Source organism: Centrocercus urophasianus, unplaced genomic scaffold (genome assembly GCF_019232065.1).
Source record: "Centrocercus urophasianus isolate 14NV4802_14NV808 unplaced genomic scaffold, USGS_Curo_1.0 seq_30, whole genome shotgun sequence".
Classification (NCBI taxonomy): domain Eukaryota; kingdom Metazoa; phylum Chordata; class Aves; order Galliformes; family Phasianidae; genus Centrocercus; species Centrocercus urophasianus.
This window is the reverse complement of record NW_024884867.1, coordinates 1699857-1714073: the sequence shown is the minus strand read 5'-3', so window position 1 is coordinate 1714073 and position 14217 is coordinate 1699857. Positions and strand designations below refer to the sequence as shown.

At 63.5% G+C, this 14217-nt stretch overlaps 2 protein-coding genes across 2 annotated transcripts; both read left to right on the top strand.

Annotated features, from left to right (window-relative positions):
• The first annotated feature begins 1363 nt into the window (after window positions 1-1363).
• TBC1D10A (TBC1 domain family member 10A) lies at window positions 1364-8348 on the top strand. Its single transcript, XM_042828862.1, has 9 exons — window positions 1364-1563; window positions 2693-2792; window positions 5032-5139; window positions 5309-5415; window positions 5520-5634; window positions 5792-5857; window positions 6062-6251; window positions 6759-6913; window positions 7077-8348. The coding sequence occupies exons 1-9, from the start codon at window positions 1364-1366 to the stop codon at window positions 7467-7469; spliced, it is 1434 nt and encodes a 477-aa protein (XP_042684796.1). The 3' UTR covers window positions 7470-8348.
• An 803-nt stretch (window positions 8349-9151) lies between these two features.
• CASTOR1 (cytosolic arginine sensor for mTORC1 subunit 1) lies at window positions 9152-13345 on the top strand. The gene is made up of 9 exons (XM_042828900.1): window positions 9152-9287; window positions 9368-9438; window positions 11148-11341; window positions 11448-11580; window positions 11797-11920; window positions 12293-12400; window positions 12470-12552; window positions 12662-12756; window positions 12828-13345. The coding sequence occupies exons 1-9, from the start codon at window positions 9175-9177 to the stop codon at window positions 12891-12893; spliced, it is 987 nt and encodes a 328-aa protein (XP_042684834.1). The 5' UTR covers window positions 9152-9174; the 3' UTR covers window positions 12894-13345.
• Window positions 13346-14217: the final 872 nt, after the last annotated feature.

The window sequence follows — 14217 nt, the reverse complement described above, 5'->3', positions numbered from 1 at the left end:
TCCTCGATGGCTGGGCTGCACGCTGCTGCTCGGATGACATTCCCAGCCTCCAGCAGCACCAAGCCCCGTTTACGAGCCTGGCAGGGCTGTGCTCCGGCAGGAAAACCCGCCGCAGGCTCTGTGCTGAAGCGCTGGAAATAGCTGGCATGGAGCCCTGCCAGCAGTGAGCCAATCTAAATAGCACAGATAAACGTTGTAGCAGTCCGTCCGCGTGTATCTTGCCTACAAAACAACTGCTATCAGAGCCTGCCACTTTGGTGGGAAGGACCTGCGGTGCAGCGTGCCAGAAAAATCGGGAAAGGGTTTGGTGTGCTGAGCTCTGTGCTGGGTTCTTTGGTGCTTTGTCCCCTTCCGTGAAGGGTCCTCGTGAACAAATCTCTACTTTTTTTGCTGTTAGCAGGAAATCAAGTACTGGTTGGAGGTGGCACTGCTCTGGCTCACAGTGAGAGAAGGGTTGGGCTGCAGGGCTGGGGGCTGCAGGTGTGGCCCAGCATGAGCTGAGGCAGTTCCCCAGTGTCACCCAGGGCTGGGCTGGGCCCTGCTGCACCCACTGGGCTTTATTTTTAGCCCGGCCCGTTCTACCTGCACAAGGTGCTGGTAGCTACTCTGGGGTGGGACAGTGGTTGTGCTGGGAGGCTGTGAGCACAGCCCTTCTATCCTGGCCAGGGGCTGGTGGGGTCCTGGAGCTCCTGGAGTGGACCCAGTGCCCCAGTATGGGGTAGCACTGCAGTGCCTGTGGGCTCAGCACTGGCCCTATGTAGCCAGGGTCGGCTCAGCCAGGGTCCAGCCCTGTCCCAGTGCTTCCTGCCCTCAGCCCTCCTCTCCCTCGTGCACTGCCCGTGGCCCACGCTCAATCTCAGCACCCCCAACTTTGTTCCAGTGCCCCCAGTTCAGCCCTAATGGCCCCAATGCTCTCCCAGTACCACCCCATTCTCCCCCGCTCCTGTTCCAGTGCCTCCAGTCCCATCCCAATGTCTCCCAGTTCCACTCCAGCCGACTCTCATTACCCCATCCCTGTACCCCCAGCCCTCCCCCGATGCCCCCGGCCCATCCTTTCGCCCCCGGCCCCCCCCCCCACCGCTGCCCGCTCGCCCCGCCCCTCTCTCTGCCACTACTGGGCCCGGAGTAGGAGGGCGGCGCTCTGACTGACAGTTCTCCGGCGCCTCTCATCCAATCCCTTCTCCGGGTGGGCGTGCCCTCGCGACCGCACTTCCCTCCGATTGGCCGAGCCGCTTCTCCCGCCTCCTCCCCCTCGTCTCACCCAATAGCGTGGCTGCGTCGGGGCGTGGCGGGCTGCGAGGGGCGTGGCCGCCGCCGTGGCCGCGGCATGGAGGAGCGGCCGCGCCGCCGCTGAGCCGCCGCCATGGCCAAGAGCCGCGGGGGCGGCGGGCCCGGCTCGCCCGGCAGCGCCCGGGGTTTGGCGGGCACCCGCGAAAGCCTGGCGGAGGCGGGCGGCGACGAGCTCAGCTCGCTGGGCTCCGACTCGGAGGTGAACGGCGGCCCCGAGGAGCGCCGCGTCGATAAGTTCGGCTTCATCGTGGGCAGCCGCAGCGCCGAGGGAGCGTGAGTGGGGCCGGGCGGGGGGGAACGGGGCTGAGCGGAGGGAGAGCGCAGGGGAACCCGCTGGGAGATCCGCTCGGAGATCCGCCCGGCCGCTCCCCGCTGCTCCCGGCCCTCCTCCCGCCGCCGTCGCCCGGCCAGGGCCTCCCTTCTCCTTCCGCCCTCCGAGGCCTGCGGCTCTGCCCGCCGTTCGCCGCCGGGGATGAGGCGGCTTCTGCGGGAACCCCGCGGCTCCCGGTCCCTCCGTTGTGGCGGAGCGGCACCGCCCGGCGGGCACGGCGGGCACGGCCCGGGGCGCGGCGCTGCGGGTGGCGGCCCCGTGGTGCGACGGATCGCGCTGCGCCGGGACGGGACGGCGATTCCCGGCTGTAGCTTCTCGAGGCGCTCCCGGTGCGGGCGTTGGGCCGGCGGTCAGCGTTAGGGCTGCGTGCCCGGGGCGGGTGTCAGCTGCAGGACGCCGGCTGTGTCCGTCCGTTCCTTCTCCGGTACGCCGGGCGGTCCCGTCGGGCGGCATCCATCCAGGACGGGCCGCAAAGCTGCTGCGGCTGCACCCACCCGGAGCGTTCCGGCAGTAGAGACGCCGGGAAGGGCCGAGCTGTCATCCCGCGGCTGTCCCCGTGGCACCCGTCCCTGCGTGTCGCCCGCTGCCGGCTTGCTGTCGGCTGCTAACGGCTCCCAGCCGTGCTGGCGTGGCTCCAGCAGGCAATGGGCCAGCCCGGCATCCAGCATCCCTCCCGCTTCCCACGCCTCTCTGAGCCCCAGCTCCCCACATCGGAGCTGCCTGACCCCGTGCTGATGGTCCCCGTGCTGGCAGAGCCCTTCGGAGCTGATTGGAGGCTGCACGGAAACGATCGTGCTTGGCCCCGTCTGACCCTGCGTGGGACCTCATGGGGCACCACTGGGATGGGGCTGCCCAGAGATGTGGTACCAGACAGACCCTGCAGGGACAAGCTGACCCCGCAGAGGGGCTGTGCTAGCACAGAAACACTAGCAGGCAGCCCCTTGGGGTTATCCATCAAAGCTAAGCACTGCAGGAAAACATTCTGCTCCTGTGTGGGAGCCTGGGGACGGGTGGCCTCTGGGATGTTGGGTACGAGGCTCGCAGTCATTCTGATGTCCCTTTGCCCCACAGACTGGAGGAGGTTCCCCTGGAGGTGCTGCGGCAGCGTGAGTCCAAGTGGCTGGACATGCTCAACAACTGGGACAAGTGGATGGCCAAAAAACACAAGAAGGTGAGTGCCCGCCTGCTGTCTCCATGCAGCAGGGAGGGACAGCTGTGTGCGGCAGCATCCCAGTGAGACTTCAGTGCATCCCACACGTAGCAGGTCCCCACAGTTGTGTTGCCTTTGGGTGATGCTGTTGGCTCAGGTGGGCTGTTCCCCTTCCAGCCCGGCTGCTGCTGCTCACGGCTGCTCCCTGCCGGGCTGCGGCTTCCCAGAGCTGGCTTGGCTGCCTATGTGCAGCCATGGGAATTGTTAGGTCATGGAAACTTCTGCTCTGAGCATCTTGCAGGCTGAAAACAAAACAACAAAAAAGGCCGCGGGTAGGAAATGGTGGAAGCTGATGTGCGGGATGCAGCCTGTGAGCTGGGGCTGGGCAGGAGGCTCAGTCCGTGCAGGACTGCTTTGGTGCTCCCCGACCTCCTGAGGGTGTGAATGGAGCAGGGATGGAACGCAGCCCCGGGTGCTGCCGTGCCTCTGACAGAGGTGGGGAGGGCTGGAGGGTGGCATAACCCTGACGTGCCATGCCCCTACTTGGAGCTGTCTGTGGCACTCCCTGGGCGCCGCTCGGTGCCTGGTGACCCCGCAGAGGAATCCCTCATCTGCTTCTTGGCTGCTTGCAAAGGGTTGCTGAGAGCTTCTGGGGACGCAGCAGGCGGGCGCTTTGTTTCTGCCCATGCTATGCGCTGCTCTCTGCGTGCTTTCCTGGCTTTGGTGAGTGCCCGGCAGCTGTGCTGCTGGCAGACAGCTTCCTCGTGCCCAGGCTGAGCTCCAGGAGGTCCCCACGGAGCTCCATGCGCTCTGTCCTACAGCATGGTCGGAGCCTAGAGCCTCAGAGGGCTGCTCCAGAGAGCTGCTCTGTGCTCAGGCCCTGCAACCGGATGGCTCATTCGCACCTGCGCTTCTCCACTATGCTGAAATGGAGCTGTCCTGGCTCAGATCCCACCACGCTGAACGGTGCCAGTGCTGCGCGCTGCTCCCTGCCCTTTCCAGCCAGCCCGTGGGAGTGCAGACACATGGGCAGCTCCGGCGACACTTTGCTTGTGGCCTCCCCCGGCCTGTATGCATTCCTGGTCTCCCAAAGGGCATGCGGGGGGCGATGGCAGGACCAAAATTTGGAGCTGGGGGGACCTGGAGGGCTCAGCCTGCCCCAGCTGCACAGCTCAACCGAGCCTGAGCTCCCAGCAAGGCGGCTTCCTTCCTGGCTGCTTTGCCAGCAGGAAGGGGAGTGAAGCAGGAGCTGTCAGCGGCCGAGCTGCCCGTGGCTGCCTTGGGCATTGCCCACGGTGTTTCCTGCGAGCACAAAGCCCTCCCAGGGCCCAAGTGGGTAAACAAGCAGTGCTGTGGTGAGGGTGCAGCAGGGAGCATGGCGTCAGCACCGTGCTGGGAACGTAAGTGCTTGCTCCTGAGTTACGCTGGCAAACAGGGAGAGTGAGCTCTGGGCAGGCAGGCGGTGCCCAGGGCTGCGGTGCCTCAGGGAGCTGTTGGCTGCAGCATGCAGAGCCCTGGCACTGCTCGGGCACAGGGTGTGTGCCACCCAAGTGAGGAAGTGAGGCAAGGGGATTGTGTTGGAACTGTGCAGGGCTTTGTGCTCCAAGTGTCCATTTCATGGGACCACAGGGAGATCGTGGCACTGCTTCACCAGGGCTGGAGCAGGATGGGAGCAGGAAGGGACGCAGCCTGGTTTCAGGTGGCAGCTGCAGGGTTAAGTGTGTCTGCTCTGTGCTGCAGAGCTGGCACCCACGCTGCCCAGCCTGGACTTTGCTCTGGCCAGTGCCAAGGAAACCTGGGGCTGACTGGGCACAGAGCGCGGGGGCTCAGAGCCTGCCCCTTCTGCCCCGGGGCCGTGGTAGGGCTGTGGAGTCCTCTGCTCTGCCTGGGCCATGGTGGTGTGGGGAAGGAGCCAGCCGCTCCCTGCTTGGCTATGACATTTGCTTTTCCAGTTGCTCTGAGGCAGAGCTAGGCTTGTTGAGAGCTGTTTGCAGGCTGCATGACCTCAGCCAGCTCCAGACGCCTCCCTGCAGCTCTTACTGGCATGCTGAGAGCAGGGGTGGGGAGAAGGGGCTGAGGAGACCCTGGGCTGCCCAGGTGCGTCAGCACAGCACGTGGTTGGGCACCCTGTCTCCAGCGCTACAAGGACACATCCCCTGGAATGGGGGTTGCAGTGCTGGCCCGACCCACATCTTGCGCCGGGACTCTTGGTGCTCCTTGCTTCTCTGCAGCTCCCCTGACAGCTTTGTTCCCTGCACAGATCCGGCTGCGGTGCCAGAAGGGGATCCCACCCTCACTGCGGGGCCGAGCGTGGCAGTACCTCTCCGGCAGCAAGGTCAAGCTGGAGCAGAATGTTGGCAAATTTGATGTGAGTGTGACTGGGGACCTTCCTGTGCCTGCAGCTCTGAGGAGCGCCCCAAGCAGCACGAGCTGATGAGGCAGATGTTTGGGGTGGCTCCAGCTCCATACACACCCCACTGGTGCTGGAATGGGGCTGCTGCTTGGTTGGTGCCCTCACCCCAACCTTCTCCTCCCAGGAGCTGGATCTCCTCCCGGGGGAGCCCAAGTGGTTGGATGTGATCGAGCGGGATCTCCATCGGCAGTTCCCCTTCCACGAGATGTTTGTCTCACGCGGAGGCCACGGGTAAGTGGAGCAGCTGCACCTGACACAGTGGTGTCACTTTGGGTCTGTGGGGAGGACGCTGGGCTGTGCCAAATGCCCCCCTTCACATCTCCTCCCTCCTGCAGGCAGCAGGACCTGTTTCGGGTGCTGAAGGCCTACACGCTGTACCGCCCAGAGGAGGGCTACTGCCAGGCCCAGGCCCCGATTGCTGCTGTCCTGCTCATGCACATGCCAGCCGAGGTATGGGGGGACCTGCTGCTGGCACCAGTGCTCAGTTGATGACACTGCATTGCCCCAAAGCACAGCCCTCAGCTGTGCAGGGCCTTGGAGCAAAATGGGGCTGCAGGGCTGTCCCCTGGTGGTGCCTGCAGCTCACCTGCTGTCCCTTGGCTTGCAGCAAGCGTTCTGGTGCCTGGTGCAGATCTGTGAGAAGTACCTCCCCGGCTACTACAGCGAGAAGCTGGTGAGTGAGGGGCCCACAGCTCCGTGCACAGAGCAAGAAGGGCTGCGTGGGCACTCCCACACTCGGAGCTCAGCGTAGCTTTGCTGCCATTGTCCATGGGGCACAGATTTAACAGTGGTCGTCCTGGCAGACGGGGGCCAGGCACAGGGAAGCTGATCCCAGGGCTGAGCCAGGGCCTGGGGTCATTCAATGCTGTCCCTGCAGGAGGCCATCCAGCTGGACGGGCAGATCCTCTTCTCGCTGCTGCACAAGGTCTCACCCGTGGCCTACAAGCATCTGAGCAAGCAGAAGATTGACCCCATCCTGTACATGACGGAGTGGTTCATGTGCGCCTTCTCTCGCACGCTGCCCTGGAGCTCCGTGCTGCGTGTCTGGGACATGTTCTTCTGTGAAGGTAAGGGCTGCGTCCTCCTGGGGGTGGGATGTGGCATAGGACAGCATCTGCTAGGGGGTGGTTTGGCCTGGAGAAGGAAAGGTGCCAGGGAGACCTTGCTGAGGCCTTGATTACCTAAAGGGGCTGTAGGGAGTGAAGTGATAGGACAAATTGTAATGGCTTTGAACTGAAAGGGGGGAGATATTTGGAAGAAGCTTTTTGCTTAGAGAGTAGTAAGGCCCTGGCTTGGACTGCCCAGAGAAACTGTGGGTTCCCCATCCCTGGTGGTGAGGCCAGGCTGGGTGGGGCTCAGCAGCCTGAGCTGATGGGAGGTGTCCCTCCAGTTAGCTTGCATCAGTGCTTATACAAACAAACTCCCAATGGGCTGTATTGTCCCAAATACCAGTGTTTATCCTCATGTGTGCCTGGCTGCTAGCAGCACCTGCTGGCCGTGTGCTGAGCAGGTGTCCTCCATGCCATATCCTCCCATCCCTCTTGCCACTCACTGCCTCACTTATCCACTTGCAGGGGTGAAGATCATTTTTCGTGTGGGCCTGGTGCTGCTCAAACACACCCTGGGCTCCTCAGACAAGCTCAAGTCATGCCAGGGCCAGTACGAGACCATGGAGCGGCTGAGGGCCCTCAGCCCCAAAATCATGCAGGAGACCTTCCTGGTGCAGGAGGTGAGGTGCCATGGGGCCCAGTGCCATGCTGGGGCTGCGTGCCCGTGGGTGGGCAGAGCTCGTGTCCCCCACATTCCCGGGTTTAGGGGTTCCTCTGCTCCGGGGGGGGGGGTGGCACTGTCACCAAGGGAAAGACGTTGGCAGCACAGCTCTCTCCCTGCAGGTGATCGAGCTGCCAGTGACAGAGCGGCAGATTGAGAGGGAGCACCTGATCCAGCTGAAGAAGTGGCGTGAGACACATGGGGAGCTGCAGTGCAAGTCCCCCCCGCGCCTGCACGGTGCCAAGGCCATCAGCGAGGCCGAGCCCCCCACCCGCAAGGCTCTGGAGCCCGTGCCCTCCATCATCGTCCCCCCTGGGCCTGCCCCAGTGCCCAAGGCCCGTAAGAGCAAGGAGAAAAACCGTGAGAAGGCCTCCAGCAGTCCCACCAACAGCCCCGGGGCTGAGGGCAACGGGGCTCCCGGCTCTGCCCGTGAGCTGCTGCACCCCCAGAGCTCCCCCCACCACCAGTCCAAGGAGAGCTTGTGCTCACGGGAGAGCGAGGACACGTACTTGTAGGGCCGGCGCAGCCCCACGGCCGGGCTCAGCTGGGCTGTGTTCGGACCCGGGCTCCAGGACGCTGTTCCCTCTGTGGCCGAGGACAGGAGGGGACCCCAGGGTGGGAGGGGACCCTCGTGGCGCCTGGCGACGGGGGCTCGGGGCTGGAGGGAGCAGGACGTGGCCGAAGCGGGCTCGTGTGGCACCGTGGGGGCACCGTCTGGGTGCCCATTTAGGGTCCCGTGTGGTGACCGATGGGAGCTCAACCCAGCGCGGTGACACGGGGACGCATCCAGCCTTGCTGTCCCCAGCCCTGCAGGGTGCTGGCACCACGGTGGTGGGAGCCCTGGCACAGGGTGGCTGAGCCACCCGAGCTCCCCTGCCGCCCCTCAGGGGCCAGGCACGAGCCCCCCTCCTCATCCCCTCACCCCACGTCTCCTGCATCCCTCCCCCCATCCCCTGCCTGCCCCACACTGTCGGGGCAAACCCAAACCCAGTTCCCCTTTGCTTGGGGCTGGGGGTACGTGAGGAGTCGGGAGCAGCCGCTGCTCCCCCTTCCTCTCCTCTTTATCTAGTGAGGATGTATCAAGCTGTAGCCCAATATGTAGTATGAATTTACCTATTCACTGAGCCTATTTATTATTCCTCCGTGGCAGTAACTTTTGCAGGCTGGGGGCCGAGGTTGGGAACTGCAGGCGGGACGCACCGGAGGCAGCGGGATTTGATGGCAGACCCCGTGCCCTGCAGGGCCGAGGTGAGCCGGGGCTGGGGGTGCTGCCCGCTGCGGGGTCCCCTCTTACCCCCCCTCCCCGTCGCCGTGGGCAGGGGGAGGCTTTGTAAAATACAGCGGGGCAACGTGGTTTTGTACAAAGGGGAAATAAAGCAGGATTGTGTAAAGGCGCAGCGTGTGCGGCTCCTTGGGTTCAACATCTCTCGTGGGTGCCATGGGGGGAGATGACAGGGCTCAAGAACTGGGACATCCCCTCCCAGCTCTTGCTCACGCTCCCTGTGTCCACTCAAAGCGTGGTTTGGGGCCTCACTTGCCTGCCTGTTGGTGGCTTGTGGGGACAGAGGTGGCATCGAATAGTGGCAGCATCCCTATAAATGGAGGAGAACTCTTGCACATCCCATGCAATGATCAGCATGGCTGTCCCTCGTCCCACCCCAGTGTCCCGGAAAGGGGCACGGTGGGGACATAGCAGGGAGGTGACCCACCTTGCTACCTCTCCCAGCCCCAGGGGCCAACGCTGTTTGAAGCGCAGATGAGAGACGCCGAGCTCTGCTGACGCACCTGGAGGTCACCTCCAGCCCCGGGGCTTCTCGGCCGGCCGCCCGTCTCCCAGCAGAGCCGAGAACAGCTCGGCTCCCCCCGCCTCCACCCCCTCAGCCTCAGTTCTCTGCTTTCCACGTACAAAATGGTGCTCCCTGCAGGCAGGAATGGTGCAAAAACTTCCACTCCCCTTTTCCAAAATCCCTCTTTCCACGAAGGAGCGGCTGCGAGGAAGAACCCGCGTTCCTGCATCCCACCCCTCCCTTGAAATCCGCGGATCCCGAATCCCCCCCGGCTTGGCTGAATACGGGACTAAAGCTCCCCAAAGCGTCGCGGGACGGGGCGGGGCGGGCGGGTGCCCCTCCCGCATCCCGGGGCGGTGCCGGGACGGGGCGGTCCGGTCCCGTTCGGCCCTTATAGCCTCACGGAGCCCCGGTGCGGCGCGGCGCGGCCGCCATGGACCTTCACATCTTGGAGCACCGCGTTCGGGTGCTGTCCCTGGCGCGCCGCGGGCTGTGGCTCTACACCCACCCGCTGCTCAAACTGCTCTTCTTGCCGCAGCGCTGCAGGTACCGCTTCCCTTCCTCACCCCTTCCTCCTCCTCCTCCTCCTCCTCTCGGTCCCACCGCACCGCGTTGTGTCCCGGCAGGTGTAAGTTCTTCAGCCTGACCGAGACCCCCGAGGATTACACCATCATGCTGGACGAGGAGGGCTTCAAAGGTATTGCCACTGCTGCGACGAGTTGTGGCCGGCCTCAGCTGCGCGATGCTCGGAGCTCCGCGGTCAGCAGGGAACTGCCCTGCTCAGGTTCTCCTAGTTTGGCTGCTCCGGTGCTGCCCGCAGCCACGGGGACGCGGCTGTGCCTCTGCAGTGGGATGGGGTGGGGAGTGGGAATGCTGCCCGTCCCCATAACCCTATATCCCCATATCCCCATATTCCTCCATCAGGGCACGCTGGGGGTCTTTCAGCCCTTCTAAATCAGTCCCTCTCCCTGGAAGGTGGCACTGGGCAATATCCCCGTGTAATGCAGCCCTGCTGCGGGGGTCTGACCCCACGGGCTGTGCTGGGGGGCACATCCTGACCCCATCCTGTGCTCCAAACCCCCCTGGCCGGGCTGTATCTCCTGCTCACGCCCCGAGGAGCAAAGGTCAGCAGCTCGGCTGTGGTGCGACGCTCCCACCCGGCTGCAGCCCAGCTCCCCACTGCTGCCGGAGGAACCGGGGCCGATCCCCACGCATTGTTTTATGTGGGGCCTTATGGCCAAACGCTCCTTGATCCCGAGGGGCAGGCGGGAAGCAGCAAACAATGGCTGCGAGGCGCTGCACGGCGCCGGGCTGGGGGGCTGCCAGCACCCCTGGGTCACCCCGTGGGGTGCTGGCAGCCCCGTGTTATAATTCACGGCACTGGGGCTGGATGAGGATCTGGGGCCGGCTGCTCCCCAAGGCGTGGGGACACATCTGGGGGCACCCATGATGTCACAGCCCCCGCTGTGGCCCCTGGTTCCTGTGGGTGTTGAAAAGCCATTAAGTGGGGATGCGGCCCCGCGGTCCCCGTCCTCGGGAGCGCTTCCTGCACAGGAACAGGCGGCTGCCAGCACCCTGGGCTTGAGAACTCCGGATCCAGCCTTACTCCTCCCTCGTCGCTGCAATGAGCTGGATGGTCTCAGCCCGGTGCTGCCTGGCTGCTGCTGAGCACTGGGCAGTGAGGTCTGGGGGTGCCCACTCGGGAACACAGGGTGTCGAAGGAACAGCGTGGCCCTGATCCGTTCCTTCCTGGGGAGCGGGTGTGGGGCAGGAAGGAACCGGCCGGCACACTCATTCCCTGCCAACAACAGCAGCTTTTTGGGAGGCAGCCCTGGCCTCCTGCCAGCACGGGCTCAGCCTCATGGGTTGTGGCTTGTCAGAGCTGGGCACGGTGTGAGGCTGTCCCACGTCCCCTCCGGTGTGACACAGGGGCAGAGGATGGGGTGGGAGATGTGCACAGCCCCAGGGTCTTAGCGTGCTGCACCTACTTGCAGCCAGCTCTGCAAGTGCAGGACGAGAGGCACATTCCAGATTTGGGAGGTTTGTCCCTCGTACCAGCATTCCCAGTCCCATGTGTGGAGCTGACACTGCCCCTTGCTGCATGGGGACAGCACCGAATCATTTCCCCATATGCTGGCACTCAGCACCCTGCACTGCCATCAGAGCAGGGATGTACGTAGTGTTACACCGTGTGGTGCCTTGGGCACAATGTCCTTGCTGTTCCCAGGCAGCCACCCTCAGCATCCACTCCTGTATCCCTTACCCTGTCCCCAGCAGGCCATTGCCCCCTCCAGCACCCAGCCTTGTACAGACTGCTACCTGCTGTCCCATCTTGCTGGCATCCTGGCAGGTTTGGGGACACAGCACAGCCCCATCTCATACCTCAGTTTCCCCTCTCCCATACAGAGCTGCCACCCTCCGAGTTCATGCAGGTGGCAGACTCAACATGGTTGGTGCTCAGCGTCGTCTCCAACGGCTGTGCGCCCTCCGGCTGCCAGGCCACCGGCGTCACCAAGATCGCCCGCTCCGTCATCGCGCCGCTGGCCGAGCACCACGTCTCCGTGCTGATGCTCTCCACCTACCAGACCGACTTCATCCTGGTGAGCTCCGTGGGGACGGTGCCACGTGGCCCTGGGGCCACGTAGGAGATGGTGGGGACCCCGCTGATCTTTGGGGACAGCCACGGTGATGCCACGCCACTGCCAGGTACGGGAGCGGGACCTGCCTGTGGTCATTCACACCTTGGCCGGGGAGTTTGACATCTACAGGGAGGAGAATGGTGAATCCATCCCGGTCCCATGTGATGATACCAGCAATGGGTTCCTCAAGCCCAAGTCGGGTGAGTGGCACCAGGATGTCCCCGAGGCCACCTCGTCCCCAGGTGGCACGGTGCCCAAGGGACGCTCCGTTGCAGACACCCCCGTGCTTTGGGGACCGCTGCGTTTTTGGCATCCTGCGGTGCCCCGGGGGACGCTGCTGGCCGCGGTGGCCACGTGGTGGCACTGCGGTGCTGTCCCCAAGGGCACCGGTGACAGCTGGTGGCTCTGCCCCGCAGCTCCCAGCCCCACGCTGCACCCCGTGCAGAGCCCCCAGAACCGCTTCTGCATCCTGACGGTGGCACCCGACACGCTGCCTGCCATCGCCACCATGCTCATCGATGTCCTCTTCTACTCCCACAGGTGAGTGACAGCGCTGGGGACACCAGTGTCACCCCTTGTGCCTCACTTACTCCTTCCCTTTTTGACCTCCCCGTGCACTTTGCTAACTTTTTGTCACCGCTGGGTGCTGCCAGCCCTGCTGCCACCTCTGTGGACAGGAGCCCTGGGGAGACAAGCCATGTGGTGCAGCCACACAAAGCAAAAGAGGAAAGGGCTTTTTGTAAATGGGCTGGGCACCCACCACCTGCAAACTCAGCTGCCCAAGTTTGCCATCTCTGTTCCCACCTTGAGACACCCCTGGGTGACACCAGGATGCCCCAGTGGCACCCTTGGAGCTGTCCCAATGGCACGCTTTTCCTGATTCGAGGTCCTTGTGCCATCCTCTCCCCGCAGCCCCCCCAAGGAACCCAGTGCTGGTGACCTCGACTCCATCACCTTCTTCTCCTTCTCGCTCATCGAGGGCTACATCTCCATCGTGATGGATGCAGAGACCCAGAAGCAGTAGGTGCTGTCCCCGGGTGTCCCCGCCCAGCACTGGGGTTCTGCCATGCTCAGTTCCCCCCTTTTTAGGTTCCCCAGCGACCTGCTGCTCACCAGCTCCAGCGGGGAGCTCTGGCGGATGGTGAGGATCGGTGGGCAGCCCCTGGGCTTTGGTGAGTGCCATCGCGGGTCTGCACTGGGGTACAGGGATTTGGGGACCCCTCCTCTGCCACCACTGTGTGTCACCATGTTGGTGACACCATGGTCTCGTCGCCTCTCCAGATGAGTGTGGCATCGTGGCACAGATCGCCGAGCCGCTGGCTGCTGTTGACATCTCAGCCTATTATATCAGCACCTTCAACTTCGACCACGCCTTGGTGAGCCCGGCACGTGGCACCGCGGCTTCCCCGCGTCCCCCAGTGGGGCTGACAGATCTCTGTCCCCACAGGTCCCTGAGGAGGGCATCACGGAGGTCATCGAGCTGCTGCAGAAGCGCCAGGAGAGCAGCAGATAGTGGCCAGGTGTGCGGTGACACCGTGCCAGTCCCCTCCTGCACAGGGTTGTCCCCAGCACGGTGTTTGTTGGTCCTCATTCCTAAGCCTTTCCCTGGTGCTGGGCAGAGCCCGGTGGCTCAGCATCACTCTGCCCATGGGGGGGACACGCAGGGGGACACTGCTGTGACAGTGTTAGTTGCAGAGTTAGTTGCCTTCCTCTGCCTTGGGCTCCTGCCCAGTGTTCTCAGGGTGCAGAGGGTCCCACGGAGGGGATTGGGGTGGTGGGGAGCAGGGGTCTCCGGAGCAATGATGTGCCACAGCCCCAGCAGAGGTGACAGCATGTGCTGCCTGTCCCCATGTGGGTGTCTGCGTGGGGTGGTGGCTGTGATGCTCCTGGGGGCCGCAGGAGGGTCAGGGCAGCACTACAGCCCCCTTGGGGTGGCCCGGTGTCCCAGCCATTTTGCATTGGGGGGGGGGGGGGCAACGGGGCTCCCCCGGCCCCTTTCAAGTTGTACACACTTTTTAATTGTCAATAAAAGTCCTATTTTTTGTGGTTTGTTTTTTTTTTTTTTTCTGAGTGCACCTTGGCTGCAGCTGGGACCACCCTACAACCTGTCCCCAAGCGGCAGCTTGGTGGCACTTCTGTCCTCATTGCAGCTGCTCGGGATGCAGCACAGCAGGTGATGGCTTTGCTGCACTGATGTCACCCAGGGGATGGGGACACACTCGGGGCAGTCCTGTGACACATTTGGGGCAGGAAGTCGGGCCAGACAGCTGCCACCATCCTGACACCACCACTATGAATAGCAGCAGGGTCCCTCGCCCAGCAGGGACCAGCACTCATCCGACATCCCTGCGTGTCTCCACTGTGTACAGCTGTGAGCCCTCGGCTTCCTGCAACGTCTATGAGCTCTTTCCTGTCCCACTCTCTGTTTTCCAGGAGTCATGAGACAGCAGTGACGTGAGCCCCAGAGATGAAGAAATTGCAGTCAGCCAATGTGGTCACACGCTCTATTTTCAGCCCCGTTGGATATTGGCACATCCCTGCACACTGTCCCCAAAGGCCACCAGCCGTTAATGGCAGTGATTGCTGAGTCCCTGTCACGGCCTGTGGGGACCCTGTGAAGTCCTGGAATGGGGTGGTGCGGTGTGGTGGTGCTGGGGTGTCCTCTGCCTGCATGACTTGGTCTCAATGACTTGGCCATGGTCCTCTACTGGTATGGTGAGCCCTGCAGGGCTGTGGGCCTCAGGGCGGATGGATGGATGGGCAATGGATGGATGTGAGAGAGGAGAGATGGGCAGAGGGACTGAGATTATTGGATGGATGGATGGATGGATGGATGG